The 25,015-nt window shown below is 35.8% G+C and overlaps 1 protein-coding gene across 1 annotated transcript; it reads left to right on the forward strand.

The window, feature by feature from the left end:
* Window positions 1-1,004: 1,004 nt before the first annotated feature.
* LOC149817665 (hydroxymethylglutaryl-CoA synthase-like) lies at window positions 1,005-21,603 on the forward strand. The gene is made up of 13 exons (XM_089986523.1): window positions 1,005-1,152; window positions 1,271-1,350; window positions 1,424-1,526; window positions 4,684-4,816; window positions 5,031-5,174; window positions 8,203-8,361; window positions 9,580-9,653; window positions 9,798-9,873; window positions 10,000-10,055; window positions 17,547-17,634; window positions 17,775-17,915; window positions 18,003-18,152; window positions 21,238-21,603. The coding sequence occupies exons 2-13, from the start codon at window positions 1,272-1,274 to the stop codon at window positions 21,457-21,459; spliced, it is 1,425 nt and encodes a 474-aa protein (XP_089842649.1). The 5' UTR covers window positions 1,005-1,152; window position 1,271; the 3' UTR covers window positions 21,460-21,603.
* The last annotated feature ends 3,412 nt before the right edge of the window (window positions 21,604-25,015 follow it).

The raw sequence follows: 25,015 nt of genomic DNA on the forward strand, positions 1-25,015 counted from the left end.
GCTGTATGTTTGGCCAACCGATTCAGGTGGATCCGATTCTCAAGTGGATCGTTATGAATAGGCTAAAAAATAATTAAAAATTATTGTGTCAATCATACCATGACACGTGTTAAAGCCATTAAAATAATATTTAAAATTAATTATAAGCTATTTTTTATATTTATTAAAAAATAGCCAATTCAGGTCAGTATCGTATCGATTTTGTGATGATATGATAGGTATCGGTTGACTCAGGCCGATACACACCCATACTGACAACACTGCTCCAAACTAGGTGTGTTAACTGGTTGGGTTTTCCCGGACCTCACCCAAAGCAAACCCGAACCAAACCCTATAGGGTTCGGGTATGATGACAAATAGAAAGACCTGATTAAGACCCTGGTCCGGACCATAAAGGTCCGATTAATACATGGATTCATGTATAGTTTGTGAAATTTTATACCAGACCCGGGCCCGACTCGAGTTCTGATTAAGACCAACAAATTTTCAATGTAAAAATGATACAAAATATTATTTTATTGGGTATGGTCCGGGTGTGGTTTATGCAGTTCTTATTGGGTTCAGGTATGATTTCTCTTATAGTAGACTCGAGTTCGAACACCATACCATACCCGGAAATCTGGTCTAAGTCCACTTTCACCTAGGTCCGAACCAAACCTGACCCGCTACTCCAAACCCGCCCAAACAACAAAGCGTTGAGTTCAGCTTTTGCCGGGTCATGATAATGAAATCTCAAACTAGAATCCATGTAATTTCAAAAGTTCATTTTTACTTAAGATCCATATAAAACATTCAAGTCGGGTCGGCTTGTCGAATACTTGGGAAAAAAAAAACTGAGTTAGGTACCCCCACAAAAATCACAACCCAAACCCAACCTGAATGTTATTCGAATCGGCCGGTTCGGCACCTTTTGCGCTTACATGGATAATTCGGCTTCATGTCGGATCAGGATACAAACCCGACCCGTTGACGAGGCCTTTGGTAGATGGGTGGGTGGGTACTCCGAACGCGCGGGCTGCCACTCCTCTTTTTAAGGACAGCCCCAACCGCACTGTGTGTTCTCTCTCTCTCTGACCTCACTCCGCCGCTTTGAGGGAGATAACGTTTGAAGAAGAAGTGAGAGAGAGGGAGAGACCCCCAAGGTCTTCCCGGGTAATTCCCTGCACACAATCTCTCTCTCTCTCTCTCTTTTTCTCTATACCTTCCTTCTTTCTCTCCTCTTTTCTTTTTGCTTCTCTTTTTATTTTTGCGTCTGAATATCTGGAGGAAGAATGGAGTCGCAGCAGAGGCAGAATGTGGGGATCCTCGCTATGGACATATACTTCCCTCCTTCCTGCGTTCATCAGGCACGTCTCTCTCTCTCTCTCGCTTGTGTATTGAGATTTCTTGATGATAATCCGACGGATGGACGGTGTACAGGAAGCTCTGGAGGCGTACGATGGGGCGAGCAAGGGCAAGTACACGATTGGGCTGGGCCAGGACGTCATGGCATTTTGCACCGAGCTGGAGGATGTCATTTCCATGAGGTTTTTTTTTTTTAACACCTTCTCTCCTTTCTTGCTTTTCATATAGGATCTGTTGTTCATTGAGTGAAATGAAAAGGATGGAGAAGAAAAAAATGTTTTTTTTTAGTTTGGTATATGTAAAGCAAATTTGCCTTGGCTTTGAAGATCGAGTTTGGTGTATGTCGCTACTGCAAAATAATAATTACTATTATTTTGTTTCCATCATTTTCTTGTTACTTAATGTATGAATACATGTCGTTTCATGTGCCTTTTCTTTTTTTTCATTCCCTCAAGTGTTTTGATTCGGTTGATATCTGCGTTACGACTCTAGAATTGGGAATTTTGGGACTAGCTTTGATGCTCTTCCAGTTCAGGAGTGCATGTTTTGAATATTGAACTTGGATCGTTCATATCAAGGATTCACATCTTCATTATACTCTTGGAGGTTGAAAACTGGTGTCTAACTTGATGGCTGTTGGTATCAGTGTGCCATTCCGTGAAGTTGGTCTTTGATCATTTAAATTTTGAAGCTCTATTTATAATCAGTTTACCTTTTTTTTTAAAAATTTCTTTTGAGAAATTTCAGTCTAAATCTTCTCAAATGTAATTAATTCAACATCTTTTGATTATAATTTTAAACTGAAAGGGTTAACAATCGGTTCAGGTCCTGGGAAAGGAAAAAAAAGGTTAAACAGTCATGGATTACTTCATGCCAATAATTTAGCTGGCTCTTGGTTTGTTAGGTGGATTAAATTGGTTATTGTTCTGTCCATGGGTACGGTTTGAATCACTGTCAGAGATATGACCGATACTTTGAAAATATCACTATTTTATCGCCGTTTTCAGCTAGGCAGATAATATCGCAAAATATCATGATGTTTTCCAAATATAGCCAAAATGAAAATATCACGATATTTCTGTGATATTTTTAAAAAATGCTTATTTTTATATATTTTAAGTTCAGTTTTTCTATTTTTTTGGTTTCTTTTGTATTTTAAAATTTTACAACTTTTTCTTTGAATTTTTTCTAGAAAAATAATCGAAAACCTATTATTCTCATATCTTTCTTATTATTATTTATATTTTTAAAATTTTTAAGGCTTTCATGATTTTCCCAAGAAAAATCACTTTTTGAAAATATCTCTGAGAAAACCCTCACCGAGAAATTACCTTGAATGATACAGGTGACTATGGTTTGAATTATTCACATATAATGGGTTAGTTAGATCCAATATCTGTGCCATTTCCTTAATTAGTTTATTTTGAGGTTCTAAATGCTTGCTTCTAGTTGCCATCTTGTAAACCTAACTTAGTCTATACTTTTATCAATCTTTTTCCTCATCTGTTGCATATTCCTCAAATGAGTTCTACACTTGAATTGATGTCTTTCAGAGGATCTTGTCCTCCTATTCCTGTTCAGCTTTGAAATTTATAAACAGCCAAGTCTCTTGTGCCATCGGTATTTAGTTTGTTTCTTGAAATTTACGGTATTCCATATTGTGATATTGGTCATTGTTCTGCATAGCATTTTTAATGTTTTAATCACATGATTTTGTTTCTGAAACTGTTCACTGAACTAAATGTCCACTTGGGCATCACAAAAGCATGTCCACGATGTGGACTCTAGTGTCTCCACTGTCCACTACGTTGTTCATATCTTCTTGATCATTGGACATACTTTAATTGCCTATTTCTTCCATTGAATCAAAGTGATTCCGTGTAAGGAGTTAGGTCTATTCTTGGTCATGCTGCATTGCTTGGTACTGCAAAATCCAGTGGTACCAAGATTTCCTATTAACGAGGAAGACACTCATAAAATACTAAAAGGAATGCCCTCTCCATGAGTCCATTCCACGTGTCATTCATGCTTGAATAGGTTTTTTCCTAGACCTGGTTCACCAGAATGCTGATCAGGATCCATTGTTAGATCCATGTGGGCCTAGAGTTGGAACCAAACCCAGGAACATAATTTGACCCAAACCTGGAACTGGAGCTGGACATGTACCTGTTTCACAGAATCCCCATGACCTTTAGCCAAATCTGGGTGTGAACCCTTACATGTGTGAAGTTAGACCAATTTCTGCATTTATATGTTGATCTGGGTTTTCTTCAGATCATGATGCAGTTCTGGGCTCATATCTAAGTGATCCTGGGTCAAATCACCAGGACCCTGATCTGTATGTATGAGAGCCTGGGTTAAACCACCAGGAGCCTGATCAGTGATCAGGAATCATCAAGACCTCTTTGGAGTCTGGAGCCACTAGGATTACATTTGCACCGGCTAGGATTCAGACATGAGGCCAAAATCGAGGAGGGCCCCAGTTGACATAGATGGCCCACAAAGACCTAACTAGAGCCAGGAATTGGACACATACCCAGTTTACTACTTCATGAACTCTGACCATGATCCAAGCCCATTGTGCGGATTTTGTTCTCAGGTTTTTCTCAGTCTTGGAAAAGCTTGCAAAAAAAAATATCATACTTTTGGGAAAATATTGGGAAATCTTGGTATATGTAATTTTTAAAAGTATAATAAAAATAAGACATATACAAACACAGAAACTCGAATGATATTGCAATAAAATCACCATAATATCACAATATGTTTGATATAGGCAGATTTTGAATATCTCAGATTCTCATGACATTGTTGGTTTTTTCATGGTTTTGTGCATTTCACATGATATTATTGCATGAATTTCAACATCTCAGTGATATTTGTTACATAGCCTAAACCCATCTGTGTGCTAAAACCTTGATATTGATATACTCTCAGACCTAGTTTTGGTACAAATATGCGTGGATTGCTAAACTCATTCCAGTTCTAGGACCATATCTAGGGCTACATTGGAACTAATTGTCCTGGAGCCAATACAGATATAAGGTAGGTCTAGCTTTAATTTAATTTCTTAGTTTTAGATTGAGAACCTTTTCTGTCAACTAAAAACAGAATTGTACTTCAGGGGTATGGAATCCACAGCATGTGGATTCTTTGAAAGGACAAATTCCTACCACCAGTGTTTAAGATTTTGTAATTAAATAAGCTGCAAGAAACTGCTTTCAGTGTTATTATTTTATCATCTTAGTCTTAACATTGTCCATTGGTTAGTATGTTTTTAGTTATTTTCTTCCAAACTTAATGCATGTTGATTTCTAACTGCAACACAACCATTTTCAGCTTGACAGTTGTCACATCTCTTCTTCAGAAGTATGGGGTTGATCCTAGACAAATTGGCCGTCTAGAGGTAGGCAGTGAAACTGTGATAGACAAGAGCAAATCTATCAAAACCTGGCTTATGCGCATATTTGAGGTTGGATCTCAATCCCTTTGCAAGTGTCTCTATCTATCCTCAATATCCTTTTCTCAATTTTGCATTCATGCAACAGAAGGTTACCTCTTTTGGGGCCATGTTGTACCTTATGCTTTGTTGACTACATTATGTTTGTACAAATATATGCTAACAAAACAAACATATGGTTTCAATTTTGGAGGCTAAGTGCTTATTATCCATATGAAATTGATAGGAATGTGGTAACAGCGATGTTGAAGGAGTTGACTCCACGAATGCATGTTATGGAGGAACTGCAGCTTTATTCAATTGTGTGAACTGGGTGGAGAGTAGCTCATGGGATGGACGCTATGGTCTTGTTGTTTGCACAGATAGTGCGGTATGAACTTTGTCTAACATGCGTATTCCTCTTAACTGATATTGCTTGTTGATCGAAAGCTTGTATACGAGTGTTCAATTTCAAAACATTCTGTCAATGGAAAAAGGGATCTGATGTTGCCTTTGTTTACTTTGTGGTATGCCATTTCTTGTCTATTGTAAGTTAAATGAAAATTTGTTAATGCAAGGTAAATATCCATTCATGCACGTAAGTAGAAATTTTTTCCAATGGAACTTGCATCATGCCAGCAGAAAAGAAGTTCAAGTTGAGGTGTAAGAATTAGAAAGACAAATGGGAAACACCTAAGAAGATAAACATGAAGAACTTTAACAGAAATTTATGCGAGTCACTTTATCTTTTTACTTTTAGTATTTAGAAATAAACAAGAAGCCACATGAACAGACTTATCTAAATAAGGTTGAGGTTGTTGATTATCTTATTCCATCAGAAGATTGTAACTTGTATGCATCATATGTTTTGGAACCTTTTGTTTCATTAGTTGTGCTCAATTCTAGCTTCCATTTTGTGTGTCTCAATAAATGTTGTAAAAGGCATAACATATTATGAATTATGTTAGGATATATTATTTTTTAGCAAAATGTGTCTAGTTTTAGGTGTGTATCGGTACCTTACTACATGTATTGTACCATGCACTATGATGCAGGATGTATCTTATGATATTGATGCTACCAGAACTTAAGTTTTCCAAAAGCATCTTCTACATTTTTTTCAAAGGTCTAGCCAGTTTTGACTGAACCTTTTTCACTTATAAGAGGCTATTTTTGACCCCAAACACAGCCTGTCATTTTGGGAGCATTGGGTGTGAGATATATTGTTTTTGCAAGAGCGATCATTTTTGGGGTTTGTAGGATTCCTCCTCTATTTTCACTTTAGCATGAACATGAGGTGGATTTATCAAAGCGAGAAGAGAGAAAACAAGAAAAAGCACATAGAGAGGAAACCCAAAAAGGAATCTGTATTCGGAAATGAAAGAGGTTACGACAATATAAGGGTCAACACCCCCTCACTAACTTCCTAATACAAAATGGATTAAAATGACTATCTACCTTTGATTTTTGCTGACATTACATTTGAATACTAGAATACCTCTATAAATAAGAGTATTTACATGAATGGGTATTACACAATATAGTAATACACTAATATTACAGTTCTCCACAGGATTTACATTCATTAATATGATTTGCACTATTTTTTATCTATTCTTTGAGTTAATAACGCCTCTCTTTTGCTTAGATCTATAAGGTATTTGAGTTAGGTCTATGATAAAAGGCAGGAAGTGGCAGAAGATATGAAAATGCTTCAGCATGGTGCTACTGCAATCTGGCTGAGTTTGCAAAGAGATTGCTTTGGTGTTGTTTCTGTGATCTTGTTATTCGTGTCAGACTACATTAGTTCAGATGTCATCTTGTAGCCAATGCAGCTAATCTTCACGTCTATAAAGGCATCTTTCTAGATATGTCATGCTGTAATAATCCTAATATTCTAGCTAATGTTTGTGCTGAGATTATTGCAAGGTTTGAAAAAATGGATACATGAAGGCACAAGTTGCACAAACACTGCCAGAAACTATCCCAGATTTTCAAGATGAAATATTTGATGAAGATGATCCATCTCTACCATTACCACCAACTTCAGAATTTGGCGAAAGTTTCCATTCTCATTAAGAAGCAATGAAGAGAATTAGGAATAAGAATTTGAAGATTTACATCCCAATCTTTTGGAAATAATTTAGTCTTGGCCTCTTGGGGAGTTTAGAGTTAGAGTTTAGAAAATTAAAATATTAAGATGTTAGATGAAATGTTTTATGCATAATATGACCTTTCACATCAACTTGAATATTAAGACCGTGTTTTAGTCATTTATAATTGCATTTGTTGACTCTACTCTGCTGTATATTTGTTTCATTATTTAGCTTCATTCGTAACAGTCATTATATGATTTTTTTTTCATTTTTTCATTTGTTAATTGTATATTATGACAATTTATGATTTTTACAACACATTATGGTATATTATGATATAATATTATCTTTTGGCAATTATGATTCTTATTTTATAAATATTGCTCTCAAGTTGGCCAAAGACATGAAGAGCAGATGTTGTGCACTCTATTAAGGGTCCTAAATTTTTTATTTTAATCTGCATTTGGCGACATAGATTCAACTGTTAAATGTATATATATAGCTATATATATACCTATATAATATGATTGTATATATATACATATAAATATGTATATATATTTTATGTATTTGTAATCGGCAATTCCCATTAGGGGTATTTTTGTCATTTCACATTACGTAATAGGTTATGCCCCATTAGGGGCACTTTAGACCTTTTCTTATTTTCTTTTTAGCTAAGGGCATTATAGTCTTTATAATGCCTTAGCTTTTGTAGTCGTTGGGAGCTCCCCAATGGCTATATTTATAGCTGTTGGGGGTGCTCCCAATGGCCTTTAGTGCCTTCCTTTGCCTATATAAAGGGGTTGAACCCCTCCTTGTATACTATGCTTTCTCAGGCATATTTGCTTCAATAAAAGTTATTATTTTTACTTGTGTTCTTGGCCCCTAAGTGTCTCTTGTGCATGTATCTTTGTATTGACCCATAAGTGGTCTTGTTGTTTGTGTTCTTATGTTCTTGCAAGCCCATAAGAGGCATCTACTTGCATTGTTTTTTTTTCCTCTTTCATTACACCAATCAATAGTGATCAATCTTCATGCCTTATGGTGACAGTTACACAATGCATTCACTAGTGCACTTATACATGAAAGTCTTCATGTGCCTGATTAAGAATGCTGTAACTTGACTAACTACTTTGATGTATGCAAGCATGCATGCGTGCTTGTATGTCTGAATTCATGTTCACAAGAAGGTATTCATTGGTTACTCACCTACTGATTGTTACTGCTTAGACTTATGTGGTCTGATGAGTGTTTATTTTAATTTTCTGTCGATTTTGGGTTATTTTAAACTTTTAAGCACTCAACAACAGTTCTATTTGGTAGGTTTATGCAGAAGGACCTGCCAGACCTACAGGAGGAGCTGCTACTGTTGCAATGTTAATTGGTCCCAATGCTCCTATTGCCTTTGAAAGTAAATTCAGGGGAACTCACATGGCTCATGTTTATGATTTTTACAAGCCCAATCTTGCAAGTGAATACCCAGTAAGCATCTCTGACTTTCATCTGTGTATTGTTAATTTTTGCTTGGCATATGTCTTCTGTTTGTGATTATGATTCTTCAAATACCTACCTGAAAATTGCCTTCTTTTGGCAATCAGAATATACTTACATACTTAGATTTAGGTTTAGCTTGTTCTATTCACCGGGGAAAGGACACCTTTTAAATCTACCAAGCATCATGTTGACTTCCATGATATCATGTCTTACCTTTTTTTATTTCTTGATGCTGATATGACACACCAAGTATATTTAATTTTCATGTTGTTGCGTCCATCCAAATGAGTCTGTTTGTTGTCAAGCCCATGTTACTGTTCTAGACATGGAGTGATTATGTTGGTTGGTAATTCCAACTGAGGGTTCACTGATGACACACTGGTTTTTCTTAATGGTTGCAAACGATCAGTGCAGGGCTTACTTATTAGACTTTCTTCGGCTTTATGAAACCTCCTCTGGACAGCGAGTGAATGCTTCAAAGAGTTACTTCCTGCTCTCCAAAAAAGCTCCTGAAAGAATCAGATTGATGATTCATTCTGTAATTACGAGTGCTTTGTACCTCGACATAGCACATGTCACTGTTGGGGGTACTCGCCTCCAGTGTTGGATGCTAACATAGTGATTATCATGGAATATAATTGAAAACTCAGGATATTATAGCACATCAATAATCTTAATGAAAGAATTTGACCATTATTGCATGTGGGGCATGGTGGTTGCTTTTGAAATTTTCACTGATTTTGTCCTTGACCTAACTCAACTTTAATTCAAATGTTGTCCTTGAGAGCTGATAAAGAACCCCTTGACTTTATATAGAGGGGTTCCCTCTCGATTTACAGGCATTTCTTATTCCAATGTAGCAATTTGAATGTATTTGATACTTCTTCATTTGCTTTAAACTAGTGAACTGTAGAAGTGTTTTGATATTTAACTAGCTAAATTATGGACAGTTAAACTAGGGAAGGATCAAGTATAGGTGTAACTCAAGCTGATACTTATTTAATTTTATTGAAAGATACACCATCCTCAATGGAGTATGGGTATAGATGGATTTTGTGAATGAATTTGCACCCATAATTTTGTTTTGTTGAATATGATGTTCCCATTTATCATCTATTGTTGTGTATGGAAGCTTCCGCTCCGTTCATTTATTCCACTGCTACTTAACAATGTCAAACAGATGTTAAATCCAAGCTTGTTGTGTAGGTTGTGGATGGGAAGCTTTCACAAACTTGCTACCTTATGGCACTTGACTCTTGTTATAAACGATTTTGTAACAAGTAAGCTAACTGAATACATATGGATTATTCTCTTTTTGGTTTCTTCCCTCATTTTTCTTAATTCTCTTTTGTGGAATCTTTTGTCTCATATTCAAGAGTTGATCATATTTCTAATTAATCATTTCTTGCTTGATTCTATGTCAGGTATGAGAAGTTGGAGGGAAAGCAATTTTCTGTTCTTGATGCAGATTATGTAGCCTTTCATTCTCCATACAATAAGGTGTCTTGTTGCTAATTTGAATGAAGTTCCCTGGCATGTTTCCTGCATTTATTTTTCTATTTTGTTTATTTATTGAAGAATTTTTTAATCTAATTCTATATTATTTGGGTTGAAATTGTAATGCAGCTTGTGCAGAAAAGCTTTGCCCGGATTTTGTTCAATGACTTTTTGCGGAATGCCAGGTTTTCACCATATATTACCTAGAGGCTAAAGTTTTATGATTATATACCCAGCTTACTCATCTATAGCCTGAAGGGTTGGTTGTCATGAGGATTCTTTCAATGTGCTCTAGCTTCTTAAATATCAACCTGATATTGAGCTAAAAATCAGAAACTATGTCACATAGGTGCGGGTGCGGATGCGGCGACGCAGAACATTAAAAAAAACATATATATTAACAGTTTTAAGTTAATACTAATGAAATCAAAATAATTATCATATCATCCGCACCCACACTGAGTTCACCAACAGGCCTGGGTTCGGCCCTTGCACAAAAAAGGGGAGGAGGATGTAAAAATGTCTACAAAGAGACAATACACATACAAGCACAAATACTTTGAAGAAGATGTGCACAAAGGCACTCACACAACACTTGAACAAACGTGCACAAAGGCATGTATCTATTGAAATAGGACAATGCTTGAGACTCTCAAGCTTAAGAATACAATGGGGAAACACCCCTATTTATACAAGAGCTAAAGGAACCACCTTAGGGCTCCCAAAGGAGTCATTGGGAGCCCCCAACAGTCACAATTGTTACCGTTGGGGGCCCCCAAAGACTCTATTGGGAGACCCCAAGGTGATGACAAAGACATAAAAAAAAAAGAAAAATAAAATAGAAAAAGAAAGGAAAAAATAAAGAATGAAAATACAATCATATTCCAAGTGGAATATGCATAAAACTGAAAATTATAGAAATATCCTTTTCGGGTATTATGATATATATATATATATATTTATATATATCTAGAGATATGTATACATATATATATATAATGTATGTATATGTCTCTCTCTCTCTCTCTATATATATAATGGGATCTTTGGGTTTTACATTTTAACACCCCCTCAAACTTATGGTGTGATGACCGCAAGTTTGCCAAGAAGAAAGTGAAATCTGGGTGAACAAAGAGCTTTAGTGAAGAAGTCCGCTAATTGATATTCATACGTCACATACGGGAGATCAATGATCTTCTTCAAGTATTCCTCCCTGACATAATGACAGTCCATCTTTATATATTTTGTTCGCTCATGGAAAGTGTGATTCTTGGCAATAGAAATTGCACTTTTGTTGTCACAGCATAACTTGTTGGTTCTTCAATGTAAATTCTCATATCTTCTAGAAGTCGCCGAATCCATACAATTTTCATGGTGGTAGACGCCATGACTCTATATTCAGTTTCGGTGGAGGACAGAAAGACCTTCTGTTGCTTTTTACATTTCCAAGAAATCAATGACTCACCTAGGAAAACACAGAAACCAGTGGTGTAGTGACGATTATTAGGGTCACCTCCTCAATCTGAGTCAACATAAGTAATTAACTTTAATTCAGAAGAGGAAGACAAAAATACTCTATTATTTATAATTCCCTTTAGATATCTGATGATACGAAGAACAACACTCATGCGAACCGTTGTGGGAGCATGCTGAAACTGACTGACAATGTGGATTGCATGAGATAAATCAGGCCGAGTGATGCTAAGATACATCAACGAGCCTACCAGTTGCCTGTAATGAGTAGGATCGGTCAGGGGAATCCCATCATCAATCTTCATTTTTGAGCCCACTATTTCAGGGGTTTCACAAATTTTGTCATAAGATATTCCTGACCTGTCAATAATCTCACAAGCAAGTTTAGTCTAAGATAGAAAATAACCACGTTGAGAATAAGTAACCTCAATTCCAATAAAATATATCAGAAAACCTAAGTCTGACATTTCAAATTTTGAAGTCAAGACAGATTTAATACCCTTAATTCCTTTGACATCATCACCTGTGATTAACATATCATCAACATAAAGTAATAATATCACAATCCCTGCATCAAATTTTCTAATGAATAATGCAGTATCAGTAAAACAGGAAGAAAATCTATTTTCTAACATTACATTGTTAAATCTATCATACCAGGCTTTGAGACCTCTTTTAATCCATAGAAAGCTTTCCCAAGGCAAAAAACTTTATCTTTAGGAATTTTCATACCTGGTGGGGCATCCATATACACTTTTTTATTAAGATCACCATTTAGAAAAATATTTTTTACTTCTATTTGACTGTAACCATTCGGGCTACGGGAGAAAATGTTTGTTCATAGTCAATGCCATATTCTTTCCCATACCCTTTTGCGACTAAGCGAGCTTTATACCTCTCCAGAGATCCATCACTCTTAATCTTAACTTTAAAAACCCAACGACAACCTATAGTTTTCTTTCCAACAAGTAGAGTTTGAAATTCCCATGTCTCAGCTTTCTTAAGAGCTTTGAGTTCATTTTCTATAGCTTCTTTCCATTCTACACATTTTTTGGCTTCCTCGAAGTTTCTAGGTTCAAAATAAAAATGGATGGCACTAAGACAATCCCTATATTTAGGTGAAAAAGAATCAAATGAAACAAATCGAGATGAAGGTCTCCTATTTCTTTCAGATCGTCTGTGATCATAAGTGGGAACAAACTCACCATACTGCTCAATAGCACTTCTGAAATTATCTCGATTTCTACGAGAGTAGGTTATTGAGTCATTTGAGGTTCTATCTCCTTGAACATTGGGTGAGTTAAATTCATTAATATCTATATCATTATCACTATCATGGTTTGATGATATTTTGTCATCACTAGACAAATCATCATTACTAGACAATAGGTCAAATAAGAAAGAATAATCCATATTTTCATGGTGAAAAGTATTTCTTTCAAAGTCATTTTCATTTTCTAAAAGCGACACATTTCTTGAAACATATAATTTATCGTTCTTAGAATCGTAACATCGAAACCCTTTTTGAGTCTCCGAATATCCAAGAAAAACACAAGGAATAACTTTAGGAAAAAGTTTATCATTCTTATCTGTAAGAACAAAACACTTACAACCAAAGACTCTTAATCTGCTATAATCAGACTCCCTTTTATATAACACTTCAAAAGGGGAGATTTTACCCAAGTTCCTAGATGGTAAACAATTGATAAGGTAAACAGAAGCAAGGGCCGCCTCGGCCCAAAAGTTTTTTGTAATATTTTGAAATATGAGGAGAGTTCAGGTGGTTTCAATGATATGCCTATGTTTTCTTTCAGTCAATCCATTTTGTTGAGGAGTTTTAGGACATGACTTTTGATGAACAATACCATTATCCTCAAGGTACATCTTGAATTCGTTGGAGAGATATTCTCCTCCAGAGTCACTTCTAAATATCTTTAGGTTACTATTAAATTGATTCTTAACCATCACATGAAACGATTTAAAACATGAAAAAACTTCATGCTTATGTCTAAGGAAATATATCCAAGAGTACCTAGAAAAGTCATCTACAAAAATTACATAATAGGAGAACCCTCTTTTTAAAACAACCGGTGCCGGTCCTCAAACATCTGAATGAACAATTTCGAAAGATTTAGAAGTAAACATGGATTTTTGTTCAAAAGGCATACTTATCATTTTTTCAAGAATACAATCATTACAGGAGAATGCATTTTTACAAAGTTTTTTAGCAAAATGCAAATAAGATAACTTGATGATGTTGGGATGACCAAGTCTTGTGTGCCAAACATTTATATCCTTATGTCGGACAACATTACAAAAAGAATTTTTAGGAACTTAAAGAGAGTCCATATAATATAAGTCTCCCTTTCTAGAGCCTTTCCCAATCAATTTCCCTGACCGGCGATCCTGTATTAAACATTTATCAGAAGAAAATTTAATATCACATCCATGGTCCGAGAGTTGAGAAACAGAGAGAAGGTTCAAGTTTAATTTTGGGAATAAAAAAATCTTGAGTTTCAAAATTACCAATACTTTTTATTTCGAGAGAAGTTCCATCCGCAGTAGAAATGAAAGATGTGAAAATATTTTTTGAATAATTGGAAAGAGAATGCATGTTTGGGGACATATGAAAAGACACACTCGAATCCAAAAGCCAAGAAATTTTACCTGGAGGAGAGAAGGTAGACACGGTGGCTCCCTTGAGGAGAGGTTGGAGAGCTTTCACTATTTGGTTTAGTGAAAGAGATCCACTTGAAGGCGTCTCCTCATTTTGCGATTGAGCACTGATAGCCATGGCTAGTAATTTCTTCCATTTGGGATATATGGGTTTGATATGCTCCGGTTCTTTACAAAAATGACACAATCTTGCTATAATCCTTCCTTCCTCGTCCACTATTTCCTCCTTGATTTTGAGTTTTAAAGTGAGGAGGACGATAGGTTCTTACATTATTTTCGGGCCTAAATACCGCATTGACTCCATCATTGTCTTCGGAGTTGGAGGGAACCACAACCACATTTAGCCCTTGCTTATTTATACACATATGGGTTTCTTCACCACTTAATTTGGTGAGAACATCCTCAAGAGAAGGAGTAAAAGATGACAAAAGAGAAGACCTTATTTGCTCAAATTTGGGTCTTAGCTCATTCAAAAAATTGAAGAATCGATCTTCTTCTAGTTGTTTGTAACGAAGTTCAATTGCCTCTCCACTCCATTTTGGTTCGAGCATATAGCAAGCTCATCCCAAATGGAAGAAAGATCAGCGAAATATTTATTAATGGTCATGTCACATTAACAAAGAGTAAGACCCTTCTTTTGAAGGTAGTATTTAGGGGATAAATCTCTTGACGTATACAATTTCTCAAGATAATGCCAAGCTTCCGAAGCTTTCTTAATTTTAATAATGTTGGCATTAATCTTAGTTTCAACAGATGAAAAAAATCCAAGAAAGAATCTTGAAATTCTTCATTTCCCATTTATCGTATTTCTTAGAATAATCCTCAAGGGCTTTGGTTCTTTCGTCCCCTTCAAGGATCTTGATTTCACCTTCGTTTATCATGGTGATTTTTTGTTCCGGTTCCGGGATTGTGCCTTGCACATAACCCCAAAGACCTTTCTCTTTAATATGAGCCTCCATGTTCCCGGCCCAAACATGATACTTGGAGCCATTTAGTTTAAAACTGAGAGTGAAATGACTCTTTTTCACCCATTAGAGAGGAAAGATGTTAGAAAAAATACGTACCACAATACGATTTTTAAGTCTTACTTGTCGCAAATCCCTTCTAAAATATTGAAGAAAGAGTATCTTCCACTTTAATCTTCAAAAATTCAAAGGCATGCTTTTCGAGGCACCAACAAAGCGAAGAATCACACGATCTTCGGTCTTCAACCTTGCTCTGTTACCATGTAAAAATGTCTACAAAGAGACAATACGCATACAAGCACAAATACTTTGAAGAAGATGTGCACAAAGGCACTCACACAACACTTGAACAAACATGCACAAAGGCGTAAAAATAAGCAAACATGCACAAAGGCATGTATCTATTGAAAGAGGGCAATGCCTGAGACTCTCAAGCTTAATAATACAATGGGGAAACACCCCTATTTATACAAGAGCTAAAGGAACCACCTTGGGGCTCCCAAAGGAGTCGTTGGAGCCCCCAACGGTCATAATTGGGAGGCCCCCAAGGTGATGACAAAGACATAAAAAAAAGAAAAATAAATAAACGAAATAGAAAAAGAAAGGAAAAAACAAAGAATGAAAATACAAGCATATTCCAAGTGGAATATGCATAAAACTGGAAATTACAGAAATACCCTTTTTGGGTATTATGATTAAAGTATATATATATATATATATATTTATATATCTAGAGATACATATATAATATATGTATATGTCTCTCTCTCTCTCTATATATATACATACGTATAATGGGATCTTTGGGTTTTACATTTTAACAGAGGAGGAAGGAGGAGAAGGAAGAAGAAGAAAGAGAGGAGGAGGAGGAGAAGGAAGAAGAAAAAAGAAAGAGCGGAGGTGGTGGACGGAGGAGGAGAAGAAGACGAGAGAGAGAGAGAGAGAGAGAGAGAGAGAGAGAGAGAGAGAGAGAGAGAGAGAGAGAGAGAGAGCTATTTCTCTGCGTCGTCGTCACCGTTGGAAGAGGAGGAGCGGGGGAGGAGTCAGGGATGGGGAGGAGTCCAGGAGGGGGAGGGGGGGGGGGAGCATAGTCGTTCCCTAATAGCCCCCTCCCACTTTTTATTTTTTTATTTTAATTTTGGACCAAAATGGACTCGGAAAAAATTGACCGAGTCCATTTTGGACAAATGTAACCCTGGGTGCAGTTTGACTGCACCCGATGCTGCAAATTTTCATATTTGCCGCACTGGGTGCCGCACCCACACCCGTGTCACATCACATTGATGCGGGTGCGGCGGCCACTTAGGCGAGTCCATGTGACATAGATCAGAAACTATTGATCATTTTGTAGCAAAGGGGTTGCACTGCTCTATTTTTTTTCTAGAAAAGACTTTAAACATTAAGCCATTTCAGATGAGGTAGTGGGCTCCACCGTATGTGTATATGTTTATCTTCTTCACATTTTATTATGAAACATTTGATCTGATCATTTTAGAAAATTTGCGTATGCATTCTGTTGGATAGTATGGTGTAAGAAAGTAATCATCGAAGCCTAGTAATTTCAGGCATGGGCATTGTCAGATCGCAATGTTTGTGTCACTTTCTTCTCAGTTCCTTTTGTCCATTACAATAGTGCTCAACTCTGGACCAGTTGGGCATCAAGATCTGATCCTTATGCTTTTAAGTGGCTATCCACATCAGATGTTAGCATGCATAGGTGAATTAACCTGATATTTAATTATTTATTCAACACAGACAACATTAGCATTGGGCTAATGTTTTGGGTCCATAACATTCCGGCCATGTCACCCCAATTAATTTGATCAAAGACATGGTCTCTTAGTTTTCAGCCAGGTGCAATAACTTCAAATGTCAAATCCTTTAGTCTCAGACTGAAAATTTTCCTTTCTGCATTTCATATCATGTGTCGCTTCGTATTTTCGTAATAAAGATGATGTGTGAACTCTACCTGCCATGTCTTACAATCTTGTTTTTAGATGCTATGTTTTTTGTTAGTTTTGGATAATTTGTAGTAACTTTTGTTGAATAAATGAATGGGAACTTGCCTACTAGGTAGAATTGCCTCATAATTTGGTTGACATTTGTCGTTCTATCCCAAAACATGTAGTGTTCCGGTATGCTCATTCAAGTTGAATTTGCCCTGCTTTGTGAACTGCAATTCTGGCAAATACATATCCAATGTATGGAATGTACTACAGTTTTTTCCAAAGCATTTCCAAAATAATAAGATCTTTGAAAATTCGATTACTTCAGAATATCACAGGATCTGAATTTATGGTTGTATTATCTTGTTATCATGCGATTATTTTGACATTATTCCAAAATCTATAGCCAAACTTATATTTTTATCTTATTATTTTCATTTTTTGTCAAAAAATCTGAGATGTTTTTGGGAAATAGATTTTTCTAAATCCCTCTATGTATTGTAGCATGTTGTAATGAGTTTTCCTATGCTTTTCTTTTTCATGCTCCTGGAGACAACTATAGGATGCACTATGGAAATTTGTTTTATTAAGTTCATGCTTGTACATTTCTTCATAGGTCTGTTGATGAGAATGCTAAAGAAAAGTTTGCGCCATTTGCTGCCCTCTCTGGTGATGAAAGTTATCAGAACCGTGATCTTGAAAAGGTCTTGCTAGCCTCCACATGTTTAAGATTATGACTTGGGTCAATTTAAGAATCACATTGTTCTGTGCTTTTTTATCATGCTTGCAAATTTGGTTTCTTGTCATTTCGACTAGCTTATATTCTTCCATGGGATTTTGTTAGGTATCTCAACAACTTGCTAAACAGCTATACGATATGAAAGTACAACCATCAACTTTGTTACCAAAGCAAGTTGGCAACATGTACACCGCATCACTTTATGCAGCTTTTGCATCCATTCTTTATAACAAGCATAAATCATTGGTAAACTTTTTGCTAAATTTTCTGGTTTACATAGGGGACACATCCAGCATATGCTTACTATAGTTTAGCTTCTTGCAACATTTACAGGAAGGTCAAAGAATATTAATGTTCTCCTATGGCAGCGGTTTGGCTTCGACCATGTTCTCCTTGAGATTACATAGTGTTGAACATCCATTCAGTTTATCAAATATTGCTGACGTGCTTAATATCTCTGAAAAACTGGAGTCTAGACATGTGGTAAGTCTGTCATTTTTTGTTACGTGCATGGGAAAACTGCATTTCTTGATACTTTTGTTTCTATATCTGTGTTGCTGCAGGCATGAAGATGCGGTTTAAGATATTTTAATATGGTTGTACTCAAAATACCTTTCTGCTTGGGGTAACAGGGCCTTAGGTTGGCGAATAAATAAACCTATATGGCTTACAGCCAAATGAGAAGATTTTAATATTTCTTTGCCATTGAATGAAGTTAAACCCCTAATTTGGATGTCACTGGTGAAACATGAAAGTTTGTTGCATTAGATGGGACCCTATGGAAAATTAGATGTAATGTTTTACAGAATTGAAGACTTGGTGGAAGCTCACGAGGACAAATTTAGGATTAGCCGTGTAGCCTTTTTCTCCCTCTGTATACCTTGCATCCATTAACTCTGTTTGCCATAAGTCTATTATTTTTTACCAGAAAAATGTTTCAAAGTAGCCCATGTGGCATAGCATCAGTGAAGCAACTTAATGAAAAGCTCGGACTTAGACAATATGTATGAAAATATTTCTCTTCTAGAGTTCCTAGACTACAACATAGACCTACATTCTCCATGTAGGTATGACTAGAAAAGTTGGTGTGCCTATTGAAATTGAGCAAATGTGGTGTCTTGCAGACTTCAAGTGGAGCAGCATTTTACAACTGTCTTTTTACTTAGGGATGTTATAACTGCATTTATTTGATCAGATTTGTGTGTCCATACTAGATCTGGACAGAAAAATCTTCAGATATTGTTTGGATTTTAAATCCATTATGAAATATTTAGAAATATGCAAATCGAGACAAGCTGGTTTACTTGTAAATCAAGACCCTATAAGAGTATAGGATAATTACTTTCGTGGATCTTGTTATTGCATTTAACTTCACAAAGTTTGACCTCGTTACATTGCTGTCTTTACTTGTGTACCTACACTAGGTGCATAACTTTTTGGGTTATAGGCTATGTCACATAGGTGCGGGTGCGAATGCGGGTGTGGGTACGGGTGCGGATGCCGCACTTTAAAAAAACTTGGGTGCGGGGGTGCACGGAGGATATATATATATATATATATATATATATATATATATATAATTTTTAACAGTTTTAAGTTAACACTATGTGTATTTGTGTGCATTTATGTATTTATATATATAATATAGATAAAAATGGACTCGATTAAGGTTAACTGAATCTACTTTTGGATAGAAATGGACCTCAGTGTGGTTGACTTCACTTAACACAAAGGTAGCTGTGTCCAAGTGTCGCACCCGCCTGGGTGCGGGTGCGGTGCCCTGTTAGAAGAGTCCGTGCAACATAGGTTATAGGTTGCGTCAGCAACTGTTTGTGTTAGTGGTAGAACAAAGTTTCAATACTATTTCCCCTGTTGATTGTGAATGATATGTAAAACTAGGATGGTTGGTCCATTGGACTACCTGATTTTCTATTCCAATCATTTTATTGTCATTTTTATAGGAAGACCTAAATGTCTCACTGGAGAAGGAAATGGATCAATGTTAGGAGAAAAGTCTTCTGTTTCATATTTTGACATTTAGTTTGGCTGTTGGAGACTCATTTATGGTTTTTACTTTTTAGCATGTTAGATATGGCAGATTCACGTTTTACCATAGTTACTATTCTTGCAGTCTGTTTCATAGTGGAACTATCCGTATACTCAACTTGGCATACTAGTATTAGTCTGTTTAGTATGTCATATAATGAACTGGCTGAGTAGATCAACATAACCTACAGAAGCCACAAGATTAATTTGGAAACACTTTGCTTGTATTATGTTTTCATACTAGTTGGATTGGTATACTATATATTGTAATGAATTAACATAGATTACAGCAGGCAAAAGACTAGCTCAGAAACGCTGTGTGTTTTTGTTACTGCCTTGTGAACTGTTCTACATTGACGTCTTGTCACTTGGCACATGTTTCATATTGGAACTATCAGTATACTCAACTTGGCATAGTAGTAACAGTCTGTTTAGTATGTCATATAGTGGACTAGCTGAGTCGATCAACATAACCTACAGAAGCCACAAGATTTATTTGGAAACACTCTGCTTGTATTATTTTTTCAGTTAGTACTAGTTGGATTGACATACTATATATTGTAATAAATTAACATAGATTACAGCAGGCAAAAGACTAGCTCAGAAACGCTGTGTTTTTGTTACTGCCTTGTGAACTGTTCTACATCTGACATCTTGTCACTTGGCGCATATTTTGATCTACATGTTTCCTAGGTTTATTGCACCTTAAGCTATTAAAGACCGAAGATCCCTTTAAAAACCACTGAATTAGTCTCTTAATTCTCTTAAGCAATGAGGGTGTCCAGCAAAAGACAGTTTCTTTTTCTTCTCTTTTTTCTTATGTTTTAATTTTCTAATGGGCAAACTAGCTATATATCCTCCCCTGATAAAAACTACACGATACAACCATTCCTTTTGAAAGGTGGACCGTGCAACTTTTCTTATAGTCAGGTGGATCTACTTAAATGGTATTAAGATTATCAGAGGTGGTGTTTTTAAATAGGGAGCACTAAGAGTGCGAGTGGTAGGTTTTAGCTTATGGAAATAAGCACATTTTATTTTATCATCAAAGATGTGGAAGTTTTATGTGCCAGTTTGATCGCTCCTTGTCTGGCTGTCTTTGATCTCCACTTTTGTAGTTTGCCTGCGTTCTTGCTACAGTTGTCACTGACATTAATCAAGCATAATTTATCTGTATCAAGCTATCTTAGGAGGAAGATTATTGTTATTTGCATGTTCCATTTTTCTTTAAGCTTCTTCAATGTTCATGTATTATTTCCCATTGCATTATAGTGTAATCAGACAATTTCTTGCAACACCTAATTTTATTTGTTTTATTTTATCATTGCTTATCTCAAATTGATTTTTCCTTCCATTGGTGCCTATTTTGGGTTCCATGATTCTCGTGCATTTTTGTTATGTTGATGTTGCATTGAAAAGTACCTCTCATTTTATTGTTTTCTGTTTCAAAATTTGGCATTGGTATTTATCATTTTAAAACAGTGATTCATTCCATGTCTAAAAGTTTAATTTTCTTTTTCAGTTTTCACCGGAAAAGTTTGTAGAAAATATGAATGTGATGGAACATCACTATGGAGCTAAGGAATTTGTGACAACCAACGACAGGAGCTTGCTGTCTAACGAAACATTCTATCTCACAGAGGTTGATTCCATGTACCGGAGGTTTTATGCCAAGAAGTCAGGAAGTGAAGATGCTGATGGAACGAAGGTCAGCTGTGAAAATGGTGTACTGAATGCCCATTGATCCGATGTGATCCCCACAGTCAGCTGTGAGAAATTGGTAGTTTGCAGGTAGGATGTACTGCAGGTGGTCTGTAGCTCAAGATGATCTTCAGTTTGAACATGGTGTGAATCACTCTCAAGTATGATAATTAATTTATTTTCACAAGCCATTCTTATATTTGTGGGTGTTAACTGCAAAAGTGGTAATCTTCTAATGCAAAACATCTTGGGATTGGATGACTTGGGCTTAAGACAGGTATAACTATAGGTTGGAGGGTCATGTTTCCTTTTCAAAGATACCAGGTAGGGCTGATGAAAAGAGTCAGGCTTATGTCAAGTTGTCCAGTGCTATGTTTGGAGTTGGTATGCTATGACCTATATTCCTTTTACTGGGTGCCAATGTGTGTATACGTTTAGATACACCAGATAGACATCAATTGAAAAGGAAAAACACACTTAAAAAGAGATAAAAAGAGATCACACACTCACAAGAACACAATTTTAACGTGGTTCGGTGAGGCATGACCTACGTCTACTATGAACCCTCTCTTTTTCTATCTCACGCAGAGAGGAGGGGATCTCTCTTCATTTAAATAGGCATCATGAGTACATCCATGTTTAGAAGGGACTCTATAATTTTCAATCACCTTGGAGTCCATATTGAATTAATTTTCCATATTAGTTACAATTGAAAGGAGTCCTTTCAAGAGCTGACATCTTCACATTGGGAACCTCTTGATAGTGGAAAACCTTGAGAGGTCACAAACTTCACTTGGGACTAGTCTATTTACACTTGGACTCATCTTGAATTGACAAAGGAGCTTATTGGGACTCTAGTCTTGGATCTAGGACACTTATATTAACATGCCCTTCAAGCCAATTGTCATCAGGTTTAGTTCGAGCATGAAACACAAGATTTGCAGCGAGCTATGTGGTACTTAAGTTGTCACACCATAGAGTTGGTACTTCATAGGCAATGACGTCCATCTTTGTTAACAATTGTTTGAGTCAAATAAGCTCAGAAACAGTACCTACAATTGCTTTATATTTTGCTTCAATCTGACAATAGTGTATTGTTTGATTGAGTTATAGGATAACAAATTGGTTTACATAAAGGTTAAATAACCACTTGTATACTTTTGATCATCTGGGCATCCCACTAAATTGATGTGAACCCATATTTACGTTTCTTTTGATATATCTCAAGAATTTTTACATGAGCCCAATGATTCTGATTTAGTTTATGCATGAATTACTATGCTTTGTTAAACGAATAGGCTATATCGAGTATGATAAAAATGACACTTCAGAGCCCCCAACAACATTTTTGTATTGAATGACATTTTCTAACAGTGTTCTCCCAAGTGTGGATGGCACAATATTTGGCATAGGAGGAGTAACGTGTTTACAATGTCATACCCTTTTTATCAAAAGATCCACAATATATTTTGTGTCATAATACAATTTCTGAGGACTCATGAACCACTCCAATTCCAAGAAAATAATGTAGAGGTACACAGGTTTTTGATAAAAATTTGCAGCCAAAATCTTGAATAATTTATCTAATATTATTACATGAAATTCATATAATAATAATGTCCTCAACATATACCAGAACATATGTAAACCATTGTTATGGCAGATGAATAGTGATGGATAAACCTTCGATTCAGTAAAACCTAACTTTTCTAAATAAGCATGAAGTCTCTCAAACCATGTTTGGGGAGTGAGCTTTAACCCTTAGAGAGCATGATTAAAAGTTTATGCACAAAATTGGGATTACTCTTATCTTTAAAGTTCGGTGGTCGACTTATATAAACTTCTTCTTTCAAAACACCATGAAGAAATACATTATTTACATTCAATTAATGAATTAGCCAACCTAAACTGACAACAATTTATAACATCATCTTGACTGACATGAATTTGATAACAGGACTGAACATTTTAAAATTGTCAACCCTGACCTACCGACTATAACCCTTGACAACTAGACGGGTTTTATATTTGGATATGGTTTTATTGGCATGCTTCTTAATCTTATGGATCCACTTACACACAACAAGATTAGTAGTTTTATTGGGAGAGACAAGGGTCTAAGTTCGGTTTTGGTAAAGGGCTTTAATTTCCTCTTCCATGGCTTGACGTCATTTAAGTTCGGTGAAGGCTTGGTCAAAGGAATATGATTTTTTTTCTTCTTTTCAAACTTCACTCAAAAGAACAATGAAATATTTAGATAAAAAAATTAGTCTTGGTTTTAATGTTCCATCTTGGGATCTTGTGATCATGTGATGGGTTCTGTAAGGTGTTTGATTGGTTAGGTCAACAATTAGGTTCAAACCCGAGGATGAAGACTTGGACAATATGTCATGCTCATCAACATCACTTGGTTGATCAGATTGGGTGGGCATTGGGATTTCTTGTTCGACATTGGTTTCATTATCCAATTCATGATGTGATGATTTAGGAAGAGGATTATGGGACAGTTCAGTAAGTTGACTAGGTGAAAAGGTTTCGTGATGAGTCACAGGGTTAGGCAAGAGTATTGAATTTGTGGAATGACTTTTTATAGTAGTTTCAAGTAAGGTTGGACTCATAAGTTGATTGAGTTTTGACTTTGGAGTTAACTAGACACTTCTTTGAATGTAACAAGCTCTTTCTTTTCAGCATAAAGATTTTTTTTTTCATAAAAAATAATATGCCTTGAGATAAAGGTTTTCTTGGTCAATGAATCATAATATATCATTTATAGTTAGAGTCATATCATAAAAAAATGCAAGACTTGGATCTTAGGAAAAGTTTAGACTTGACATAAATAACCAAATATGGATAACATGCACACCTTAAAATCTTAAGATGCTCATAACTAGGTACACTTTCCAAAATGAGCTCATATGAGAATTTTTTGCTAAGGTTTGAAGTAGGAAGCTGATTGATAAGACATATGATAGTTTTGAAGGCATCTACCTAAAAATTGTGATTCAAAGAAGTATGAAATAATAAGGTGAACCCAGTTTCAACTATATGTTTGTGTTTTCTCTGTACTACATTTTTTCAGGGGATTTAAGGATAAAGCAATCAACGTTTGATGCCATAATCATTTTAAAAAATTATAAAATTATCACTGACAAATTCTCTACCATTATCACTATGAAATATCCTAATTTGGCCACCAATTTACTTTTCAACAATATTTTTGAAATGTATGAAACATTGAAAAACATCATATTTCTTTACCAGTGGGAATATCCATGAAAAATTTGAAAAATCATTAGCAAACAACAAATAAAACCAATACCCATCGCGAGATGGCGCATATGAGGGTACCCAAAGATCTACATGTATTAGTTTTAATGGAGCTTGGGCAGAAAATTTTGCTTTAGAAAAAGACTTGTGAATTTTATTGATGGCACAAGATGAACATAACTTAGAATCATTATTGCTCATAAATAAAATGGATTTGTTTTTCTCTAGATTTTTCAAAACCTTAAAGTCAGGATGTCCTAATTGACAGTGTCAAACTTTATAGAAAAATCTAAAATTATTATTACTAACTTTAGCAGAACTAACTTCAGGAG

The sequence above is a fragment of the Nuphar pumila genome, chromosome 13 (assembly GCF_984573655.1).
Source record: "Nuphar pumila chromosome 13, dmNupPumi1.hap1.1, whole genome shotgun sequence".
Lineage (NCBI taxonomy): Eukaryota > Viridiplantae > Streptophyta > Magnoliopsida > Nymphaeales > Nymphaeaceae > Nuphar > Nuphar pumila.

What these genes read in the sequence shown, in the direction of transcription:
- LOC149817665 (XM_089986523.1), top strand. Translation starts at nt 1,272, where the DNA reads ATGGAGTCGCAGCAGAGGCAGAATGTGGGGATCCTCGCTATGGACATA. An exon ending in TATAAACGATTTTGTAACAA is followed by an intron (nt 9,654 to 9,797) that starts GTAAGCTAACTG and finishes ATTCTATGTCAG; the next exon opens with GTATGAGAAGTTGGAGGGAA. An exon ending in ATAACAAGCATAAATCATTG is followed by an intron (nt 17,916 to 18,002) that starts GTAAACTTTTTG and finishes CAACATTTACAG; the next exon opens with GAAGGTCAAAGAATATTAAT.